Source organism: Melanerpes formicivorus, unplaced genomic scaffold, assembly GCF_026170545.1.
Source record: "Melanerpes formicivorus ecotype bairdi unplaced genomic scaffold, bMelFor1.0.p_v2 SCAF_25, whole genome shotgun sequence".
Lineage (NCBI taxonomy): Eukaryota > Metazoa > Chordata > Aves > Piciformes > Picidae > Melanerpes > Melanerpes formicivorus.
The window spans coordinates 10,800,803-10,823,848 of NW_027142377.1; the positions used below are offsets into that span (position 1 = coordinate 10,800,803).

At 44.3% G+C, this 23,046-nt stretch overlaps 2 protein-coding genes across 3 annotated transcripts; one reads left to right on the forward strand and one right to left on the reverse strand.

Annotated features, from left to right (window-relative positions):
• The first annotated feature begins 1,425 nt into the window (after window positions 1–1,425).
• On the forward strand, window positions 1,426–12,050 carry MTIF2 (mitochondrial translational initiation factor 2). Of its 2 annotated transcripts, none has more exons than XM_068153301.1 (14): window positions 1,426–1,497; window positions 2,995–3,226; window positions 3,720–3,825; window positions 4,976–5,147; window positions 5,618–5,778; window positions 6,200–6,376; window positions 6,894–7,033; window positions 7,965–8,089; window positions 9,027–9,231; window positions 9,498–9,750; window positions 10,463–10,603; window positions 10,908–11,072; window positions 11,286–11,426; window positions 11,794–12,050. In XM_068153301.1, the coding sequence occupies exons 2-14, from the start codon at window positions 3,002–3,004 to the stop codon at window positions 11,961–11,963; spliced, it is 2,181 nt and encodes a 726-aa protein (XP_068009402.1). In that variant the 5' UTR covers window positions 1,426–1,497; window positions 2,995–3,001; the 3' UTR covers window positions 11,964–12,050. The 2 variants fall into 2 exon arrangements, with proteins under 2 accessions (XP_068009402.1, XP_068009401.1); XM_068153300.1 differs by having other exon boundaries at window positions 1,456–1,589.
• A 507-nt stretch (window positions 12,051–12,557) lies between these two features.
• RPS27A (ribosomal protein S27a) lies at window positions 12,558–14,421 on the reverse strand. The gene is made up of 6 exons (XM_068153302.1): window positions 14,345–14,421; window positions 14,198–14,259; window positions 13,703–13,757; window positions 13,509–13,594; window positions 13,033–13,164; window positions 12,558–12,739 (listed from the first exon to the last, which is right to left on the reverse strand). The coding sequence occupies exons 2-6, from the start codon at window positions 14,243–14,245 to the stop codon at window positions 12,590–12,592; spliced, it is 471 nt and encodes a 156-aa protein (XP_068009403.1). The 5' UTR covers window positions 14,246–14,259; window positions 14,345–14,421; the 3' UTR covers window positions 12,558–12,589.
• Between the last annotated feature and the right edge of the window lie 8,625 nt (window positions 14,422–23,046).

Below are 23,046 nucleotides of genomic sequence, written 5' to 3' on the forward strand. Positions count from 1 at the left end.
CAGGGTTTTGTCAGCATTCGGCAGAAACGGCCACACACCACAGCAAGGTCCTGAGTGCAGCAGAACAAGGAGTGCTGCCTAAGGAGTGCTGCCTAAGGAGTGCTGCCTACTGCATGCGTGCAGGGCACCTCTGCTGTGCAGCACTGCAAGTCCTGCGCTAGAGGCAGTGCCTCTCGAACAGAGGAAGCGATGGTTCCCACGTGTAACACTGCGGCCGCCTGAGCGAGGGCGCTGCAGCGGCGACGTACCGCAGCTCCAGGCTGAAGGAGTCACAGGGTGGCATTGGGCATTGCCTCGGGGTTTACGAAGGCACTCAGGGAATACAAAGGATTTATTTTAGAACTGCTTAGGGAGCTTCCTCTTACACTTGTCATTGCAGAGATGCCGAATTAGAGAGAATCAGCCAGGTAAAGCCTTAGATTGGAGGTGGATGTGATGACATTGCGAACAGAAGGCACCGTCTCCTGGTAGGCAGGAGACACCCGAATGTACTGCATATCTATTTGAATGTTAAAAAGCAAACACAGCCCCCCAAAAAATCCACCACCACCAAACAAAAGCAAAACCACCCCAGGGTGAAAGTGAACCCGCCCAGGCAACATGCCCCGCCCGCCGCCTGAGGCCATGTCCCGCCTCCGCCGAGGGGATGTCTGTCCCGCCTCCTCTGAGGGGATGGATGCCCCGCCTCCTCTGAGGGGATGGATGCCCCGCCTCCTCTGAGGGGATGGATGTCCCGCCCCCTCTGAGGGGATGGATGTCCCGCCTCTTCTGAGGGGATGGATGCCCCGCCTCCTCTGAGGGGATGGATGTCCCGCCTCTTCTGAGGGGATGGATGCCCCGCCTCTTCTGAGGGGATGGATGCCCCGCCTCCTCTGAGGGGATGGATGTCCCGCCTCTTCTGAGGGGATGGATGCCCCGCCTCCTCTGAGGGGATGGATGTCCCGCCTCCTCTGAGGGGATGTCTGTCCCGCCTCCTCTGAGGGGATGGATGCCCCGCCTCTTCTGAGGGGATGGATGCCCCGCCTCCTCTGAGGGGATGTCTGTCCCGCCTCCTCTGAGGGGATGGATGCCCCGCCTCCTCTGAGGGGATGGATGCCCCGCCTCCTCTGAGGGGATGGATGCCCCGCCTCCTCTGAGGGGATGTCTGTCCCGCCTCCTCTGAGGGGATGTCTGTCCCGCCTCCTCTGAGGGGATGGATGCCCCGCCTCCTCTGAGGGGATGTCTGTCCCGCCTCCTCTGAGGGGATGGATGTCCCGCCTCCTCTGAGGGGATGGATGCCCCGCCTCCTCTGAGGGGATGTCTGTCCCGCCTCCTCTGAGGGGATGTCTGTCCCGCCTCCTCTGAGGGGATGGATGCCCCGCCTCCTCTGAGGGGATGGATGCCCCGCCTCCTCTGAGGGGATGTCCCGCCCCTGCCCAGGGGCCGCCGCTGCGCCGGCGCAGTGCCCTGTGTGTCTCGGCGCCCGCGCAGTAGCCGCTTGCCCGGTGTCCGGCACAGGTGGGAGTTGGGTACCCTCCTCTGGTCTGTGACGGTGGGCGCCAGGGCAGGTCGGCCAGCGCTGTCCCGGAGCGGGGGACGGCGAGGGAATGGTATGGAAGGGCTGCGGCCGCGGGGAGGGCTGCGGCTGGCGGATCTCGGGGGCTTGACGGCCTCGGTGCGGTGCAGCCCCGCTCGCAGCAGCCCCGCTCGCAGCGACCTGAGGCTGTTTCTGAGACAGCTGAGCGTGGTTGTCCGTCTCGCTGCGGGGCAGTGCGGTTCGTTAGGCGAAGGGTCTGTGCGGGCTGGTGGCTGCTCTGCAGCAGCAGCCAAACCGAGGAGCGTGAGAGTAGTGTGGGCTAGAGGCGTGTGCCTGTCCGGACACTGTGAGCCAGGGGCCCTGGTAGTTAGCCCCTTAGCATGGATTGCTCCTCTCGCAGCTGGGCCTTGTGTTAGTGTTTGGTGTATGCAGAGTCACAGGTTTCTCAGTTTTACCGCTTACACTCCGTTAATTTTTCTGTAGAGGGGAAAAGAAACAAAGGCAGCAGCAGCCCGGTTGGTGTGGGTGTATGTCATCTGCCCGCTTCCTGCCCGCGTCTGGATACGAGAGGGCTCTAAAGGAACGGGAGCCGTTCCGAGTAGGTACTGGTAGCATTTCACTCATTCAGAGCTGCTTGGAAGACGACAGAAAGGCGGCTTCGAGAGAAGACATAGGTTTTTTCTTTCCCCCCCTACTAGAGGACACAAGGCCTCCAGCTCCATGCCACCTTCCAAGACTCGTGTTGCTTGCACGATTTTTTCAAAATGTGTCTATTTGAAAATATAAAGAATTGCAATAAGGAGGTACAGAGAATGGCATCAGCAGAGTGACAAACTAGGCAACTGAACAAGCAGAGAAGCTGAAATGGGAGACTGTGCAGGACAATTAGCAACATCACTGAAACCAAAGCTACGATGGTTAAAACAAGATGTGGGATGATCTTACAAGATGCCTCTTGGAAAGCACAATGTTTAAGCCAGGGCTCAGCTTCAAAGAATGTCCATGTCCATGTGGCAGCACTAGTAATGCTGGTGCTACGGTATTGTAGTGGTGGCATAGCTCATGTCAGAGACGTTTTGCAAACATGTTACACTGGCTTGGAGCAGTTGGGTGCAGCTGGTTAACTGTTAGTACAGCATGAGGAGTGCAAGCGAGGAGTCCCTCGTATTGAATTCATGAGGAATCCTTACGTGGTGTTAACATGAAGTAGGGATTTTGGTGGTTTGTATGAAAAATCGTTGGAAATAGGTGAAAAATTGGAAGTTGTGGCACTATGGGATCTGCATTAAGATAGTGGAGAAAGGTGGAGCGCTGAAGGAAACTGTAAAACTGGAACAGTTCCTAGGTAGCTCAATTTTCTCAGCATTAAAAAGTCTGCTTTGAAATATAACGTTTGTGCCTTATGTTCCTGTCCCTGTTGTAGGAAAGAGTATCTTTCAGCTTTGAGACTGGTTTCAATGTGTTGTTTGTGTTTTCAGTGAGGAAATGAATCGAAGGTTGATACTAAAGTTGGAAGATCTGGTCCAGTTACATGGTGCTTACCGGCAACTGCACACTCTTTCCTACAAAAAACTTTACAGAGCACAATGGAAGCCTGTGCAGTCATCTGCATGTCCTGTCCTGTGGTCTGTTCTGTACCCACAGTTATGGCAAAGTGGCAAGCTAATCAGTGTTGCCTTACCACAATGCAGACATCTAGCTACAAAGGAGGTAATTAACAAAGCCCAGTCATTTATGGTTTCATGTGAAATGTCCAGGTGCAAGAGATCAATTTGAGAATTTTAATTGGGGGGGGGGGGGGGGGAAGGGGAAACTTTACTAATTAGTATAGAGAAGTCAGTATAAATTTATAAGACAGAATGTACTTAATGTAAGCCCTATTGTGTCACCTCTTGTGATTCCCTCTCAAATGTTGACCTAAGGCACTTAAACCAGCAGCATCATGAATCTTGCAGAGGCATGAAGAAATGATTATAAACAAAAATGAAAAATGGTTGATTCCCACCCTGTGTTTTAAACAATTAAAAGTGAGAAGATATTGTGTAGTATGATACGTGTTCAGATACTCAGTATGTCAGGACTATAGTGAAAAAGAAGTGTTTACATCATATGACTTCAGACCGTTGTCTTTTTAATATTGTTCTTATTATTTCTGAGTTTATGCCAGCTGTGCGTTCCTAAATACGTGTCTAATTCCATGTAGGAGACAAAAAGGAAGAAAAAGAAGGTGCCACTGACAAAAGGTGAAGTGGAGATAAGGCAGAAGATGACTATTGAAGAGCTTGCACAAGCTATGGGTAAAGACATAGGTGAGAGCCTGCTCTGTTGAGATTGAACGAAACACAACAGTTCCAATTCATCACGCCACTTTCAGGAGTGGTAGAGGCCAAGATGTCTACAATGACATTAGTGGCTGCTAATCACACCCTTGGCAAGGTTGGTGAAGAAAATGTTTGTAGACACAAGGGCAGACTGAAGAGAAAAAAACCTGGGCCATCCAAATTGCTAGTCAAAACGCTTTAATGTGAAGAAGCCAGGAGTCTGTTCTGTCTCCAGCAGAAAGGATTCAAATACACGTAGGCTCTTGATGACTGGAAGGAAAAAACATTGCATCCTGAAACCCTGTGTGTAAAGAACCCATGGCTAAAAAGAGAAGACACAAAAGAGCTTCAGCCCATAACCCAACCCTTAGATACTCACCTGGAATCAGGAATCTTGGATTCAGGAGCAGTGTATATTTCATTTTAACAGTTACTTGATTAACTGAGAGCAGGCAGGACTTGGTGCAGACAGTCCCCTCTTTAGGTGGCTAGCCTAACACCTGGGTTACAGAAGCAGGTTTGTGCTTTTAACCCCATGAACCATTCCTGGTTGTATAGTGGCTCAGCTTGACCAGTCATCAGTGATGTTTTCGGAGGGTCATTAGCATGTTGTGACTATTGGTTCTGGAAATAATCCCATACCTGTATAATAGTAATCCCCCAAATCTTTTAATCCATCTTCTGGCAAACTTCCTCTCAATATTGAGGAGAGAAGCAGAAAGGTTTGTACATTTCTGAAATACATGTGTAATGGTACTTCAATCAGCATGTAACATTTCTGACTACTGCAATATGTCCTATATTTTTACTGTTGAAGAAAGGATAACTGTGTCTGTTGCCTCTCTCTCCTTCCTCTTTGGCTATTTAGTTTAGATGGGTTTCAGTATGCTATGAAAACCTGAATGAAAATCAGATTGTAACATCTAAATGAGGCAGTAAACCATTCTGAATTAAGTTCTGTGCGAGTCTGTAGTGTAACAGGAACTTCTAGATCAATCTAACTGAAGGGAAAATGTGCTGTGAATGAAACATTAGCAAGATACAAACTTTTAATGAAAAGATCTTAAATGTATGAAGTGGGTGGATTTTTGCCCCATATTTTTGTGGACATAATTCTTAAATGCCTTCACCTTTTCAGATCATATTTATGAAGCGCTCCTGTACACAGATGTTGACCTTGATTCACTAGAACCAGATTCCATCCTATATGAAGACCATATCAAGCTAATTGTTAAAAAATCAGGAATGAAGTATAAATCAGCAAAACTGAAAGAGGAAAAAGAAAGAGAGAACACAGATGCTGTGAGAAGGTAAGTTGGCTCTTCTTACCCTGTTTCTTTCTGGGTTTTCATATACTGTATTTTCTTTTGTGGTATGGTGATACAGAGTCATTTAGACTGGGAAAGATCTTTAAGGTAATTGAGTCCAACCTAGTCACAGTATAATCACAATCTGATAACATTTAAAAGGTCACCTTCCCTATTTCGATTTCTTTGACCATAAAACTGATACTCAGATTTGATTTGTTTTAGGGGAGCTTTTTGTATGATGTTTTCTGAAGAAAAGCCATTTTTTCTTTGCTATACTGTATTAATTGATGCAGCAATTAAGACAGAGTACTAAGAGGGCTGTGTGGTGTACCTATGATTTGTGATCACAGTCAGGAGAAGTTAAACCTCACTTGTTCATCACCAGGTTCTGGTAGATGAATCTTCATAGCCATAGTGGGCACGCAAAGAACCCTTCAATATTACAAAGCATGTTATTGTTTCTATTGCAGACCCCCTGCAGACCCAGCAGTGCTCACCCCAAGGCCCCCAGTTGTTACCATCTTGGGCCACGTTGATCATGGCAAAACAACCTTACTTGACAGTCTGCGCAAAACTCAGGTGGCATCGATGGAGGCAGGAGGCATTACACAGCACATCGGTGCTTTTCTTGGTATGATTCAAGTGTATGTGCTTGTGTATAAAGCAGTTCAGTCTCCAGCTTCTATAATGGACTGATTTGCTGCCAGTTCACTGGGGAAAAATGTTACAATATGAACAGCTTTTGTCTAAGCAGTGACAAAGGAAATAATAACTTGTGATAACTGTCATAACTACGTGAATGGAACTTTGCAGTCTGCACAGTTAAGATTCTATTTAGACTGTTTTGGATTATGAAAGACCCCAGGACACTTTTCTGAGGAGTTAAAAGCACTTTGGTTAAATGCACCATGACAACAGTTATCTGTCTCCCTAAAATACATTGTAGTTGCTATTTAAAAAGCCCTCAAAGGAGTGGTGCTTTATTTGCAACAGGTTAAATAAAGCTTTGTGAAATGCAGCTTTTCAGACCCACTGTCTGTATGTGTTTGCAGTGTGTTTGCCTTCGGGGGAAAAGATAACTTTTCTTGATACACCTGGACATGCAGCTTTTTCAGCCATGCGAGCAAGAGGCACTCACGTTACTGACATTGTCATACTGGTTGTAGCAGCAGAGGATGGAGTAATGCAGCAAACTATAGAGTCCATTCAGCATGCTAAAAATGCAGGAGGTACGGTGTTCAACTTGTAAGTACTACAATGAGTGGCAAGCCCAGTACACAAAGTTTAATAGACCAGATATGTGTTACTATGCAGTTAATTAATGGGTGCTTTGCAGACTCTTAACTAGCTTCTCAAAACCCTCCTTGAACTGCAATCCAGAGAACTTGGGAAATAACTGTCATAGTCCTGTTCCTTCTTCCTAAGAAAGGTGTTTGAAAACCTAATGAATATTGTAGTAATACATAAAGATGTTAAAACAGTGACAGTTTTACAGAGCTTTAAGATTTGCCTAAGAAGCACTCCTAGGGTATATGTGGAAGATTTTTCCCTGTGGGATTTTTCCTTTCCCTGCCAGGGTAACTCCTCCGGCTTACTCATGGTAGCTCAGGCCTCAAACGGCAGAGGATAGGCACCAAGTGAGATGATTTGTTCTCAGTGGTTATAACATGCTCTGATCTTTCATTTATGTTGTGCAGGTAGAAGCAAATTTTGTTTGGGTTAGTAATGAGTTTGCTGTCTTTTTAGTTCCCCTTATCATTGCCATTAATAAATGTGACAAACCTGAGGCCGATCCTGAAAGAGTAAAGAAGGAATTGCTGGCTCACGATGTGGTGTGTGAAGAGTTTGGTGGTGATGTTCAAGCTGTAAATATTTCTGCACTCAAGGTAAAGGTTTGGTAGAAACATTATGGCGTCAGGGGTGTTTAACATGTGCATAGAGTAGCATTTTTGTTTGGCAGCTGGAAAATAAGATGCTTATTTTCCTAGTACTTGACACCTTATCATAAGCTAACTGCTGCTAGCTATCACCTGAATTACATGGAACAAACTGCTGTTGTATTTGGAGGCTCAGGCCTTCACTGACCAACTGCACCATTTTCTTCTTGTGCAGAAGTTTGGTGGATGTTTGTCAGGTTAATCGGAATCTCTCTCTCCTCATTGTATGAAATCAGTGCAAAATCAAAGTTGGTGATAATGCTATGCATTAAGACAAAAATCAAAGCAAGGGTAAAGAAGTATTTCCTGACACATGACTAACCACAGGAACATAGCTTTGTAATGGTCTAAAAGAGTTATCATCTTCTCCTTGCAAACAATTGATAGCTAAAAACTGAATTAAAATCTGAAACTTAGTTTTGTGGTGGGTGGCCAGAGTAGCTTTGTCCAAACTGATGGAGCAGTATCTTAGCCTTATTGCTGTCTTTCTCAGTGTGTTCCAAGTAATTTCCTAAGATTTCAGACAATTTTAGGACCTTTTCAAGTCATGCCCTTACACTTCAAATAGGCACATTTAAAAATGGCTTCTCCACTCACTTAGGTGGCACACGTTGTCCTAATTCCTGCAGAGCGGGATCTGCTGAGTGACAGCTGCTTCATTGGATCTGTTCTCAAAAACAAAATGTGATTAGAGTAAGAACAAAACAAGCAGAAAATCAAACAAGTTCAACAGTTTTGGTCTCTCTGATGTAGTGTGGAGTCTTGAGAGGGTGGTACGTGTCATCAGGTCCCAGTCTGCCTGTTCAGGTGTCTTGTTGGATGTTGGTTTGGGTTTGATTTTTTTATTCTACTTTGTGTGTATGTTTGTGGTTTTATACAGGGTGAAAACTTGATGGTTTTGGCAGAAGCAACTGTTGCTTTAGCAGAGATGTTAGAATTGAAGGCAGATCCCACAGGTCTGGTAGAAGGTACTGTGATTGAGTCTCGCAAAGACAAGGGGAAAGGGTAAGTGATCTGCAGTCTTCACACCTTCAACTAAACAATTTGTAACAATACAGAGATACTTAGGTTTTTGTGCTCTGTACCTCAGTACTTAACACTGAACTTTTTTGTACTTGTTGGATAAACCAGTAACAGTTTCTTTGCAGTGTTTTGTAACTAAATAATTGAAAAGTTATTCTACAGCATGAGAGATGGGGGAAAAAAAGTTCTAAACTGATAAGGCAAAATTCATCATATCACTGAAATGAAATACTGTAATCCCAGGAAGGACTTCGACATGCTAGAACAGATGTAATTTTAGATGACATTGAAAAGCAGGAATGATGGTTAATAGTCATAGAATCATATAATGGTTTGGGTTGGAACAGACCTTAAAGGTCATCTAGTTGCAACATCCTTGCCGTGGGCTGGGACACCTTCCATTAGACCAGGTTGCTCAAGGCCTCATCCAGCCTGGCTTTGAACCTCTAGGGAGGGGAGATTCACAGCCTCTGTAGCCAACTAGTCAGTAGAGCATACACAGTGTTTGGCAAATTGTGTGTAACATGGTATTTTACCCTTTAAAATACTTCCATTGTTTTGCATGCTTTCTCTAAAGGTGTATTCTGCCCTCTTTAAACATGCACTAACTGAATTCTAGAAAGTTACTTGGGTTTGGGGGTTATTTTTTTGGTGAGGGAGTCTGTGTCAGATCATTCAGTGTCTGATTTCACAAATGCCAAGTTTTGTATTGATCTGCAGAAATGAGCACAGGTTTGGGACTTTTTGCAGGTCACATTAAAGCTTTTGTTAGTGCTCTAATAAAATGTGTCAGAGATTCTAGCCGTGATTGATCACAAGTGCATTCTGTTTTGTGTTTACTTAGCTACACTAACAGTGAAAATGGGGAGAAGAGTCATTTCAATTTTTTCTGTTGTTTTTCTTCTTTGCTCTTCGCTAGTCCGGTTACCACAGCCATCATCCAAAGAGGGACTCTGAGAAAAGGCTGTGTCCTGGTTGCAGGAAAGACCTGGGCAAAAGTGCGTTTCATGTTTGACGAGAATGGCAAAGCTGTAGAAGAAGCCTCTCCAGGCATCCCAGTGGAAATCATGGGCTGGAAGGAAGTCCCTTCAGCAGGAGACGAAATCCTTGAAGTAGAATCTGAGGTACATAAAGAACTGAAGGGGTTGGTCTCTTCTCCCAGGCAACCAGCACCAGAACAAGGGGACACAGTCTCAAGCTGCGCCAGGGGAAGTTTAGGCTCGAGGTGAGGAGAAAATTCTTCACCGAGAGAGTCATTGGCCATTGGAATGGGCTGCCCAGGGAGGTGGTGGAGTCACCATCCCTCGAGGTGTTCAAGAGGAGATTGGATGTGGCACTTAGTGCTATGGTCTAGTGCTTTAAAAGGTGACATGTCTGTCTTTCTGCTTAGCAAAGGGCACATGAAGTTATGTCTTGGAGAACCTATGCTGAACAGCAGGAGAGGATGAAAAAGGATGTGGAAGTTATTGAAGCAAAGCAAAAGGAACACAGGAGGGAATATGAGAAGCAGCAACAGAATCTAGCCCACCTAACCTGGAGACAGAAGAAGGCAGTGCTGTATAAGGCCAACAAGCATATCATGTTTTTAAAACCTAAAGAAAGAACAGAGATGGACAAAAATGTGCTATCAATAATTGTTAAAGGTATGCTGTGCTATTCTGCTTACTGCACCATTGGTCTTGTGCTTCCCAAATACTCAATCTGAAGCATAGCTCTAAATTATTAGCAACATTTCTGTTACCAGAAGTTTGGTCATTTAAAAACTGGATAGATTAGTGAATTGCTCTGAGTAAGAGGATGGGCATCGGGAAATATCCAGAAGCCAGGGTGCACTTCCAGCAGGGCCAGAGCAACAGGAAAATTGGAGCCCAACCCTTTTACCCTTTTACTTTTTTGGACTCTCTCTCTTGAGGTCCCTTCCAACCTCTAATGTGCTGTGATACCCAGGAACACTCAGGTAAAGCCCAAACAAGTGCCTATCTGTATATCTATATATAAACTAAAAAATAGCTATTAAAAAACAGACTGTATGAGCAGCAGTACTTCATCAGTGAAATGGAGGACAAGAACAGTTATGTAGCAGTAACAAGGAGAACAGGAGGAACCTGGTTTGAATTCACAGGGATATAGAAGCAGGGACAGCAGTGGCTGAAGAACTGTACCCTTGACCTGTAAGCAATGGCAGACATGGAGCCACTGGTCCTATTGTATTGTTTTGTGAATAGGCTTGTTAGGTATGTTCTAACATACTAAGCAAAACTATGGTATAAGGCTTTTGTAGTGTGGAGTTGCCGTGCTCTTAGTTCTATTTAAGTGTTTGATGTACACAAAGGAGTACTTCATTTATACCCACAGGTGATGTGGATGGATCTGTTGAAGCTATTCTGAACATTCTGGATAGCTATGATGCCAATGATGAATGTAAATTGGAGGTGGTTCATTTTGGAATGGGAGACATCAGCGAGAATGATATAAGTCTTGCTGAAGCATTTAATGGTGTGTATAAAAATCCATTTTCAACTATGACAAACGATTGAAATGAGTAGGTCTCATTCCCTCTCTTTGAGGGCTTCTCTGACCCCTTTGTTGTGACACAAGTAGCAGTTGATGTGCAATAGTGGGTGAAGGTAATGATCTCTCCTTGGAAGGGAAACTGTGTCAAAATGCTGATTTTGCTGACCACTAATTCTGTCCGGGCTGCAAGTTCAGCATGACAGAACAGGCCCAGCAGATGCTTTCACTGACTGTTTTAAGGAGTTACCTCCTGCAACCATTGCTTACTGATTGTTTTGTTTGTCAGGTGTTGTATTTGGATTCAGTGTGAAAGCCAATGAAAGTATTAAAAAGATGGCTGCTAAAAAGGGAATAAAAATTAAACTTCACACTATCATCTACAAACTTATTGAAGACTTGAAAGATGAGCTCAACAGCAGACTACCCCCATCTGTGGTAGAGAAGACAGTAGGTGAGTCTTCACTGAGTGTTAATTTTTTTCCTTCACAATGTGGCACTAGTTTATTCTTTGGTTAAGTGCTCCTATTGCAACAAATATTTTGATGTTTCTCTGGAGCTTCTCTTCTGTTCTACAGTTTGGAAAGTGCAGGAGTGTAGCTTGCTCCTGTTATTTCTAGTTTGTTATTCTCCTCTACTTCTTAGAGCTTCATTTTTTTTCTTTTAGGGGAAGCTTCTGTCCTGGATACCTTCTCTGTAACAGTAGGAAAGAACAAAATTCCCGTAGCTGGCTGCAGAGTACAGAAGGGGCTGCTGGACAAAAAGCTGAAGTTTAAGTTAATCCGTAAAGGGGATGTGATTTGGAAAGGTAAGTACAATTGCTAGAAACAATGCTTTGGCAGTCATTAGACACTAACTGTTCCCTCGGAAGTTAGTGCAAAAAGTATACAGCTGACTCTAAGGCAGTACTACATGGAATTGCTGCAACTAGAGAAAAGCTGGAAAGTGCCACTGTGCTGTTATCCAGACCTTCTTCTAAGCAACTGTTAGGGAAAGCAGGAACATCACAGGATTCCCCTGCTAAAGAAAACTGGTCTGCCTTTCAATAGCTGCACATGCTCCCACTTCCTCCATTTTTCTTGCTTTCATTTTGCAGCTACAAGGTGCAAACCAAAGCACCTCTAAACTCCCAAGTTAGAGGGCTCCCTTTTATTTGATATACTTTCTCTTTGTAGGCTCTTTATCATCACTGAAGCATCATAAAGATGATGTCCCTGTAATAAAAACTGGTATGGATTGTGGATTGAGTTTGGACAAGCATATAGAATTCAGTATCGGAGATGAAATTATCTGTTATGAAGAGGAAGAAGTTGAGCCAACAACTTCCTGGGATCCAGGATTTTAAAAGAAGTTAACACTAAAAGACAGGTACTTTTCCTGGCTGGAGCTGAACTCTTTTAATATTAAATGAGCTTTCAGAGATGCACATGCATGTGATTGTAACAGTGTTTTGCTTTTAAATGTTGTCAAGCAACCAGCTTCTTTCACTGGAACAGGGGCTCAACTACACTACCTCTGTTGACTATTGGTTCCAAACAGCTGAGCCCTTCCTTCCCCTTAGTGCTGCTGTACAGCTTCTGGGTATGCAGTCTCTAGGGTTAGTAGGACTCTAGTGCACCTTTCTCCAGCATTGACCCACACACAGACATGACTCAGGATCTCTGTTTTTTCCATATTAGTACTGTATTGTCTATTTCTCCCATGTTCAAACAAACTACTTGCTAGTTTATTAATGTTATTTTCCCTTTGCCATTGCTACCCCTTATCTCCTTTGAAGGAGACCTGACTAACCAAATCCACTCTTCACAAGCAGCTCCTGCTTGTTCTAAAGTTTAAGTATTTCATACTCCTTGGCAGTCAGCATCCAGTTTCAGATTTTTCTTATCAGTAGAGAGTAACTACAGTGCTGCAGGAAGGAGAAATAAATCCTTAAACCACATAGAACTTCAGATTTTTATTTTTCTAGTACATTTACTTGTCTTCTGGTTTATTGAAGCAGTATGTCAGACAGCACTTGCCACAGTAGTGCCTGTCGAAGTGGCTAGCCATGAAGACTCCAGCTCCACACTCCTCAGAGGGACACTCCCGGCGCAGACGACTGATCTTGCCGTTCTCATCCACCTGGGAAGGGCAAAGAGACGACATCTCACATACATATTCTCCACCCTTTAGCACCCAGGGTAATATTAAGTAAATTTTTCTTTGGCAAAGTGTTTTTTCTTACAGTTACTACGTCAGACTTCTTGAGGCAATGTTCAGGAAGTGTCCAATTTTTACAGTCAACTTTCACATCTATTTAAGAAGTGGGACTTTATAAACACAGCTGGCTCCATGCAGACTAGTTACTAGCTTCACATTCCCCCTGGCAAGAGCTACATTTCTAGTAAGTTTCTCCTAAAGTTACTTCTACATACCTTGTAGTACTTCAGCACAGCAAGCTTAACCTTCTTTCTCTTATGCTTGTTCTTCTTGGGAGTAGTGTAAGACTTCTTCTTCCTTTTCTTGGCACCACCACGAAGTCTCAGCACAAGGTGAAGAGTTGATTCCTATTTAAAAATGCATGGAATAGACTCTATAAATGCTTTCTCAAGACAAGAGTAGCATTTACACTCTCTGTAAATAAAACTGTTTATCTCAGCTGCCAGGAAGCTCTGTAGGTGGAAGCTATTAGCAATGTTGGGGTTTTTTCTAACCTGAAACCATAGGCAAAGCTGCAGCACCTCAGTGCTAGTCTTGGCATCAATGCTTCCCCCTACTCACAAGTGCCACCCAGCCCTGAATCAATTGATTCAGTTGAATCCACTTCAAATAGCTCATAGGCCCATCCACAAAGCTCTGAGAGTGCCATCTAGTTAGTGTTACACTGCTCTATTCAGCTTTTCCTACTCACTTTTTGAATGTTATAGTCAGAGAGGGTGCGTCCATCCTCTAGCTGCTTGCCAGCAAAAATCAGTCGCTGCTGATCAGGAGGAATGCCTAACAGTGACATACAATCAAAGAGTAAGCTGCTGCAGACCGTCACATCTATGCACAAAATACATCAATGAAACAGAAAAAAAATTAACCTCTGCATCTTGAGCTTACCTTCTTTATCCTGGATCTTGGCTTTTACATTTTCTATAGTATCAGACGGCTCAACCTATTATGAAAGAAATCAACAGAGTGAAAATCCACTTTGCCTTTTAATGATCCTAGCAAACACTTAGACCCACAAGGAGCTCCAAGCACACCACTCCTGCAGTCACGGCCCTTTCGGCCCCGCTGAAGCAGTCGGTTCTGAGCAGGCCCAGCAAGTGGGGCCCCTAAAGACCCCGGGCAGCAGCAGGGTCGGCACTTCTCCATTATCCTATTTCGGTGCAGCAGAAGCGCACCGCGGCCTGCAGACCGGCAGCAGCACGGAAACCGCAGGGAGACCAAGCGGGGCCCTACTACCCCACCAGCCCGGGATGCGGCGAGGCCTCGCCGGTTTGCAGCTCCGGGACCACGGTCGGCGACTCCCCAGGCAAAACCCGCACAGGCGACCGCTCCCGCCCGCTTCCTCGTCCCCGAGGGGGCAGGGAGGGATCCGCGGCGACTCACCTCGAGGGTGATGGTTTTCCCAGTGAGGGTTTTCACGAAGATCTGCATGGCGAGGCAGGCACCTGAAGTGGAGAAACAGTGAGACGCGATGGGGCTGGGGGAGGGAGACGGCGCGGCCAGACATGCAGCCGCGGAGCGAAGACTCACCCACGACCTGCTCGCGGAATGGCGGCTCCCCGAAAGAGCGCGGCCCCGGCCTGCACGGGGTTTCCACCCGCGCCGGAGGAGGGGCTGGAGGCGTGGCGGGACTACACCTCCCGGCTACCCTGCCGCCGCCGGCTGCTCTGGGGCCTGTCGGGAGCTGCAGTCCCGGCCGCGGGGGCTCATGGGAGGCGTAGGCAGGCGCGGCGAGGCGAGGAAGCGGAACTGCAGCTTCCAATGTGCACTGCGGTCCGCCTGGAGCGGTGGCCGTGAGGCGGGCCGCCGGGGTGCCTCTGCTCGCCTCAGCGCTGAGGGAGGGGCGGGCGTAGGCCGCGCCGGCCTTGTGCTGAGTAGGTGTCTGTGCAGACATTTTCCCGCACCGTGGGTGGGTTTTTTTGGTCGCCTTTGGCCTTGGGATAGCTGTGAGGTTGCTCTCAGGTGGCTGCGTCTCCACAAGTCTGCGCCGCAGCGTAAAGTCGGTGCCCTGCCCTTGGTACCGTCCTGTGGAGGCAGAAAATGCCTAACTGTGCCACCTGCAGATTCCCCAAGATCAGTACCAAAATTAGCTGTCTGGTTTAGACAAACAGGTGCTGGAACTGAACAAAGCAAGAGGCGAAAAAGTACATCCTTGGCAGAGTAAGGCTAAGAACTGCATTGCCCCTGCAAGATACAGAGGGAAGCAAAGAGAGAAAAGGTGGAGCTCAGCTGCAAGGCCATGTGTGCAAATATTTCTCATTTAGATGTGTTCCTTGTGCCACATAAACTTTGGGGTTTTGTCTTGTAGATTGAGGTTCTGCATATTAGCCAATTACTAACACAGACACTGTTGATACTGTGGTGGAGATCTCTGGATTTGGGTAGCTGCTTGCCGCAGACATCTCTCCCCCGAACCACGGATACACCAGTGCTTTGTCAGCTGTAAACGCTGGTTTTCTAGGCCAAAATTGGACAACACTCTCACATTTCCTCTCTCAGATCAAGAAACAAACATCAAAACAAACGAGGGAGAGTGTGAGAGTAGACAATCACCAACAGTGGACTGAGAGTTTGAGATTGTGTCTTTCCTTCCTGTTTAGTTACTTTGGTGGGCACTGATGGGACAATTTTAACTAATGCTACAAAAAGTGTTTCTTAATCATCTGCTTGAGATGATTTCGCTTACTAAAAAATAAAATAGGCTCAGTTAATAAAGAAAAAAAGCATGGTCTGAATGAAATTAGGAATTACTTTTTGTACAACTGCTAAAAAATCTCAACAGCATCTTGCCAGTCACACCAGTAGGAGGTCGTGGGGGTTCTCAGGTGATTTTTAAGCAAGAATTTTCAGGTTATCTCTTCTAGTGGTTGTTGTTTTTCTCATTTCATAGATTTCTAAAATAATTACAGCAGGAGAAATGCTCTTCATAGGTGGTAGGGTTTGTTGGTTTATTTTTTTTTTTAAGTAAAGGATTTTAATGTCACCAGCTTGTCCCCTGTATTCAGGGATATCAGTAAAGATCATTGTGGGGTTGTATGGTGAGGGAAGGGAGAGGTAAGCAAATACATAATAATCTTGGTATTTCATGTTTCAGATAATTACTTTTTTTTCTGTTGGAACACTGCCCTAGCACAGCATTAATTTGCTATCTCAGTCCATAGTGGATTAGAAAACCACTGCTTTCATTTATGTGGGCTACAATCCTGGCTTTAGTCTGATCTGATCACAAAACCCACATAACTGAGGCATTTTCCATGAGGAAATGAGCAAGAAAAGTAAGCACGGCAAAACTTTAATAACAGACTTTCAAACCTGAAATTGTCATTCAACTCCCATTGCAGCCTATAAATGACTTTGGACTCTGTTTGTAATGTGGACTAACCAAAAGCTTCTCCCTCAGTGGGCTGTACTGTGCATTCTCATGTTTTCCAGTGTTCCCACAGGGATGGGGGGCACAGTGTCACATTTGACAGCCCATCCTGCTTGCCCTCACACACAGGTTCAGTCTGTGCTGAACAGCCCTTGGGGCAACCCTGCCACTGAAACAGCTCTGCAAGCTCTGTGCTAGATTCCAGCAGAGCCTGTAACCTGCAGCCTCACCACTAACTGCTTAGAACACACCAAAATTGGCAAAGTCCTGCTTTGTGGTGAGGTTTGTAAGTTTTCAGAGAGCATTTTTTTAACAATGCCAGACAGCAGCAGAAGTTCTCCAAGCAGCATGAAGTCAAGCGAAGGGCAGACAGCTGCAATAAACCACATGGGCAGCAAATGCCAGGTCTTCAAACTACTCTGCAGATAGACTAATGCTTATCTGCCTGGGGTCAGTCAGGAAAAATGCTTAAATTTAAAGATAATATTCCTGAAAATTAGCTTTTCTGGGTCAATGGATGGTAATTGGCATCTGTTGGGCGTGCCTTGGACTCCAATAAGCCTGTGTTTCCCCTGTCATTCTCTTGCTCTTGTGGGTGTCAGAAGTGATTTTGAGTGCGAGTGGGGATTTTGGCCTTTAAGTTTTTTTAATTAAACACTGTTTTTCTTTACAGTTCTAGGATTTATAATCCATCTATAAAAACATTGAATGGTTTATGCAGTATGCTTAATAGGAACAGTACAAAGCTTATGAGAGCCAATGCAGAATCCGTGCTTGCAATGTTAGTGTGTTGTTTGTTGGTTTTTTTCTTAGGTACATCGGAGCAGGTTATCCTAAATGATACCCTCTGTACCTTGGAGGACTAAACCAAGACAGCAGTTGCTCGTGTAGGAAATAAGCATGGAAAGTTATCTCAGAAAATGGTGCTGACTCTCCCCTCCCAGGGTGGCATGTGTGAGAATTTGCCGCTTGAGGATAAAAAAGGTGAGGATAATGGAACCTGTTTCCTGGTAGTTTGGCTGTGTAACAACAGAGGGAGCTTTTACAGCGGTTCAGCGAAGAAGCCTTCCAGCTCTTTGTATGAACTGTAGTAAACACTGGGCATGCAGAAACAGTGCTGAGAGTTATTCTGGCGTCAAGTGTCAGCCCCTTTTAATATGTCCGTGTGAGAATGCGTGTGTATTTGTGTTAGTTTAACTGAGGATATATTCTCTGTGTAGAGGAAAATTGGTGTGTTGCCCTCTGGAATGTTATGGTATGGTAACAGTATACACACACTTTCCAGCCTGTTCTCAGTTTCGATACATGGCATCTGCCCTTCAGTGCAGTGCAGGTCTTTCAGGTTTTTCTGCTTTCCTTTGGTCTGGTTTTGTTTTTCCGAATGTAACTTAAGATAATCTAGCAAATCCTGCTGAAATACAACAAACATCCACTTTGAATGAATTTAGGCTTCAATTACATGCGTCTGCCTACTCTGTGGATTGCTGTGGGGACTGTGTGATCTGAGGACTATATTGTATTGTAAGAGCCAGTACAGGGACACAGCTTAAACTGATTGTTAAGAGATAGGCAAAGGAAGATGTCCAACTACAGTCCTATGCCAGCACATTCACTGGGTGCATGTTGGCAGAACCTCTTTGTACCTGTCAGCCCACAACCAGTATGAACAGGAAGAACACTGAATGTCATTTGTGAAGTTATCAAAAGCAGAATAAAATGTTGTGATTGAGCTTTCTCCAACTGCAAATCAGAGTTTCAGGGCATCAGTATAAAAGAGTTTGTATTAATAAACAGATAATGGATAGACATTAATAAGGGTTTATAGTGATGAGTGCCATCACTGATAGTCATTAAGACCTTTTAAGGAAAATTAAGCTATTCAATTGTTAAATATTTTTAATGTGGTTTCTTCAGGCTTTTCCCATTATTTCAGGTTTTCATTCTAAGTTAGTTGTATCCCCATCAGCCAATTAACAAGTCAGAGTGGTTGTGAGCAATGTTTCACTGGCAGAAGTTAATGATACTAGCATGGTGACCTAATATGGGAAATGTGCTCTATTTTCATTCTTCTGTAACATCACTCAAATCCATGAGTCACACTAAGGATGTTTGGCCTTATGCCTTTTCCTTCACTGTGTGTTATGACCCTGTGAGCCTCCCTTCTGGTTTTGAATGCTCTGTATACAGTCACCTGATCTTCATCATTGCTGACGCCATTAGTCAGAAAGAGCTGGTGAAGAGGCAGTGCTGGATGTACCTGACCAGTTAACAAAGCACTCCCAGCTACAGCTACTTGTGTCCTAGATGTAGTAACATTGTTTTGACAGATGACTTTGGAACTTCCAGATATTTTGAGAAATCCTGATACATAGTTCTGTTTGAAATAATTGATAGAATCTGCTGTCTAGTCACAGTGCTCCAGACTTCATTAATTAAAGCTTCTTACTGAATTTAGTAAGCCATAAATTCTGTACTGTGTTTTGCTCTAGTGATACTCACTTTGACTGTTCTGCTGGATAGCTGTAGGTGGAAGTAGGTTCTCTCAGAAGACAACAGAACAAAAAATGAAGTATTAGTTTCTAAGCCTTTGTGGTTGGGTTCTGTCAAGCTTAAACTCCAGTTCTCTATTTTATGTTCAACAAAAATTAACAGAGTCTAAAAGAGATATTAATACAGTGCAAGCATGTGGCTTCCAAAGACAGATTTGATAAACTGGAGTAAATTAATTTTCAATGAAGCTCACATTAATATGAAATCTAAAAGGTCAAATAATTTCCCAGTATCTCACCATTACCTCCTGATGTACCTGGAACCTCTAACTGCATTTCTTCTTCTGAGGTAAAAGCTAAATAAGACTGAAGTATTGAAGTATTGTAGTAGCTACACTTGTTTAGGTCTGCAATCCCTGGTCTTTTGTGTTTTGCTTTAAGAAGACTGGCCCTAGTATCTGTTAAGATGCAGAGAGTTTCATGCTTAGTGTTCAAAATGACACTTTGCTCAAATGCAGGAAAACCAGCAGCCAGCAGGGCAGCAAGTGGTCAGTGACAGTCATTTTGATCACAAACCGTTGCAGGAGGGGGAAGGCAGCCTCTAATGTTTCATATACTGTAGGAACACAAAACTTTATAAGCAGAATGGTATTTTATTTAAGAAAAAAAGTTGTGGGCTGGTTTGACTGATTGTGTTTCAAAAACAATATCAGAAAAGGAATCTCTGCTGGATGTCTTGCAGAGACAATTATTTCTTGTATGGCTGTAGCACCAAGGCTACCTTCTCGTTTTACCAGATGTTGTTCAAATACCAAGGGGCAGGCAGCAAAGATGAAAGGAACACAAAGTACAAATGCTGAAGTGGATCTGGAAAGGTCATTGATAGATGCTTTTGTTCTGGTTAGTTTTCTGAACTCTGAAATGCACAATGAAAAGAACAAAGGGAGAGAGAAAAATGTTGCCATAATCTGGAATTTCTAGAGCGGATTGTTCAGATTCCAGAGATTAATTCCCCATCAATTTGTACTTCTGAGTTCTATTAGGACCAGAATTAAATGTACCTGCTTTGTGAATATAACCTAACAACTACTTTGACAGTCTTGAGTGTTACATTATTTTATTCATACTTGAACAAAACTATAAGGTGGCTACAAAATCCCCAGCACCTAATAAGGAGGTTACGCCCAACTCAAGGCACCTAACTCAGCTGTTAATTTCCTGAGGCTGCTACCACTGCTATAGTGCATTGCAGCGTCAGAACAGTGCTGTTGCTGATAGCACACAACTGGGCCACAAGTGTGTCCCTGCTTCCCTCCTCAGCTGCAGTTGCTTAGGTAACAAGATTGTTCACCGGCAGAAAAGCACAGAAGGGAACTGTAAGGAGTGGGTGCAGAGAGATTTCCCAGGGGCTACAGAAAGGGTGGAGGAAAGAGGAGGGAGAATATTGGTACATGTCCCAGAGTAGGTATTTGCCCTTGTTGCTGCCAGAGGCTACTTCAAAGTACTTCAATTAAGCATCTTTCCAAATTTCCTGTTTGGAGTAGATGCTTTCCCTCTATTGTCTTTTGGAAGAGGTCAGCAGGTTGAATGAGGTGCCTAGTGTTAGCGTTACTGTTCTCCTGGACACTGGAATAGCATTCTTAAGGAGTCGTTCAGGTGTCTTTGTGTGGTGAGCTTAGTGGGAGGCATCTGATCCAGACAAATACAGGCTGAGGGCTGTGTTGGGCCAACAGCAGAGCTGTTCCTGCACACATTTGCATCCTTCAGAGGAGCAACGGGATCTCAGTACGCAGGCCACCTTCTCCCTGGGCTCTGGGGAAATCACAGTATGTATCTCAGAGTTTGGGTAACTGACTGTATTACAGAGTAGGGGAAGGTGGTGTCTGTGTTCATCCTCCTTTGGGAGCTGAGAAATATTAAATCAAAATAATAATAATAATAAAAAACAACCTTCAGACACTTTCCATCCAATGCTTCTATAAATATATTTGCAATGTTGATACACTATCAAAGCTGTTGAAGGTGAGGACTTTTATTGAAATGTCTTGAACACTGCTGAAAAATCAGTACTGATTGTTTTAAGAGCTATTACTTTCTATTTAATAAGTAACAGAACATGAACACTCTGTAGGCTTTACAGCACTCTGTTTGCAGTTCTGATTTCCAATGAATTAATATTGATTGGCCAAGCTAACATTTATTTTTGTAGTATCTTCTGAAGGATCCAGGTTTTCCTTCACAAGCCTTTTATTGCTCTTCTCCATTAGCTGTTTTCTGGAAAAAAAAAACCTGTACAGTCTCTCTGACACACTTCATATATTAAAAAAAAAAGGCATTTAAATCTTCAAAAGTTGCATTGCAGTCAGAGTTGCATGGAATGTTTTATATTATGATATTCTTTGGACCAACCTGTTTGGATTTGTAGTGATTTTTAACATTTCTGATGTGAATGCATACGGCAATGCTTGCACAAATCTTGATCACAGCTGTATGATTAGTACTTTCCATGTTGGCAAATAGTATTATCTCATTACTCCCTCTGCAGAAAATTTACATATGTTGTCTCTCCTCTTGGACAGTAAATTCTTCAGAGCACTGGTTGTCTTTTGTTCTATATATAGCACCCTGCAAATGAAGGCTTGTTTGTAATTGGGACACTTGTGCTGCATGGTAATTGAAATCATCACCTCCTCCTCTGTGTTGTTCTATTAAAATAGGTAGAGTTGGCAGCAGCAGAATGATGATGTTAACAGTGTGGCACTGTGTAGCCCTCCCAGACTGCAGTATGCTGAGGGAAGCATTTCTGCTTCTGCTTCAGAACAAATACTCAAATTTTCACCTCTTGTGTCCTCATTTGAAGCTCATCTCTTGAAACAAACAGTTGGCTGAATTTGTATCAGTCCTGGCAGAGGTGATACTTTGGAATGAGATGCAGAGTTCAGAGTCTGTAAAAGGGATAAATAGATTTCATTAGATCAGGGGAGGAAGTGGTAAGGTTAGTGAAAAAATGTCAGAAAGGGAAGAAGAGTTACTTAAGAATCACCTGGAAGGTGAAATAAAGAACTCTGTAATGAGAGCACTCTGGAAAGAAGGGGAGATCAGAACTGGCAAATGGGGCAGAAATTCATTGTTAGGAATCCAAGCCACTTAATTGGTGTTTAATGTCTTGTGGCAGAGCATCCAGGATCTCACACTAGTGGAAACCTGCAGATTTGTACCACAAATGTGCAATATTATTCCATAAAAATGGAAGTTTCACGTTATCAGGTACATAAATAGTTGCTTTTCTTTTGCTGCACATTTTGTCAGTGAGAGAATGGGTGACTCAAACCCAGAAAGAGCAGAGAAAGAAAGTGTATTGCATATATCCACTTGCTGGATAAGGAGCTGGCTGGATGCTCGCACTCAGAAAGTTGTGGTCAACAGCTCAATGTCCAAATGGAGACAAGTGATGAGTAGTGTCCCTCAGGGGCTGGTACTAGGACCAGTGATTTTCAGTGTCAGTGATATGGATAGTGGGATTGAGCACACCTTCAGAAGGTTTTGAGATGACATCAAGTTGTATGGTCTGGTTGACATGCTGGAGGGAAGGGATGCCATCCAGAGGGATCTGGAGAGGCCTCACAGGTGGGCCTATGACAATGTCATGAAGTTCAGCAAACACAAGTGCAAGATCCTACACCTGGGTCAGGGTAATCCCAAACACAAGTCTGGTCTGGGAAAAAAAGGGCTTGAGAGCAGTCTTGAGGAGAAGGACTTGGAAGTGTTGGTTGATTAAAAAGCTCAGCGTTAGCTGTCAATGTGCACTTGCAGCCCAGAAGGACAAACATATTCTGGGCTTCATCAAAAGGAGTGTAACCAGCAGGATGAGCAAGTTGGTTCTCTCCCTCTATTCTGCTATTGTGAGACCCCCCACCTGGAGTACTGCATCCAATTCTGGGGCCCCCAATACAAGAAGGACATCAAACTGTTGGAGCAGATCGAGGGAAGGGTCACAAAGATGACCAAAGGACTGGTGTACCTTCCTTGTGAGGGCAGGCTGCAAGAGCTGGGTTAAATTATTTTGATTATGAGGAGGTATTCTTTAACAGAGTGAAAATTATGGAAGTGTTGTTCAAGGGAGATTATAGTTTTGTCCTTTGGGATATTTTAAACTGGACTGGACAGGAGCCCAGAGAGTGACTAGTGATTTACTAAATGTCCTCTGTTTGAACGTGGGTGATGCCGAATGAATGTGCTGTGTCACGGCAGCTGAGGCACCATGGCTTGCTCAACGTTTGCAGCAGGTCTGTTTCTTTAACGAGACTCGCATATAAGTGACGCTGCATGAATGTGAATCTGACTCCTAACAGTTGTGTTCCAGGCTGGGATCT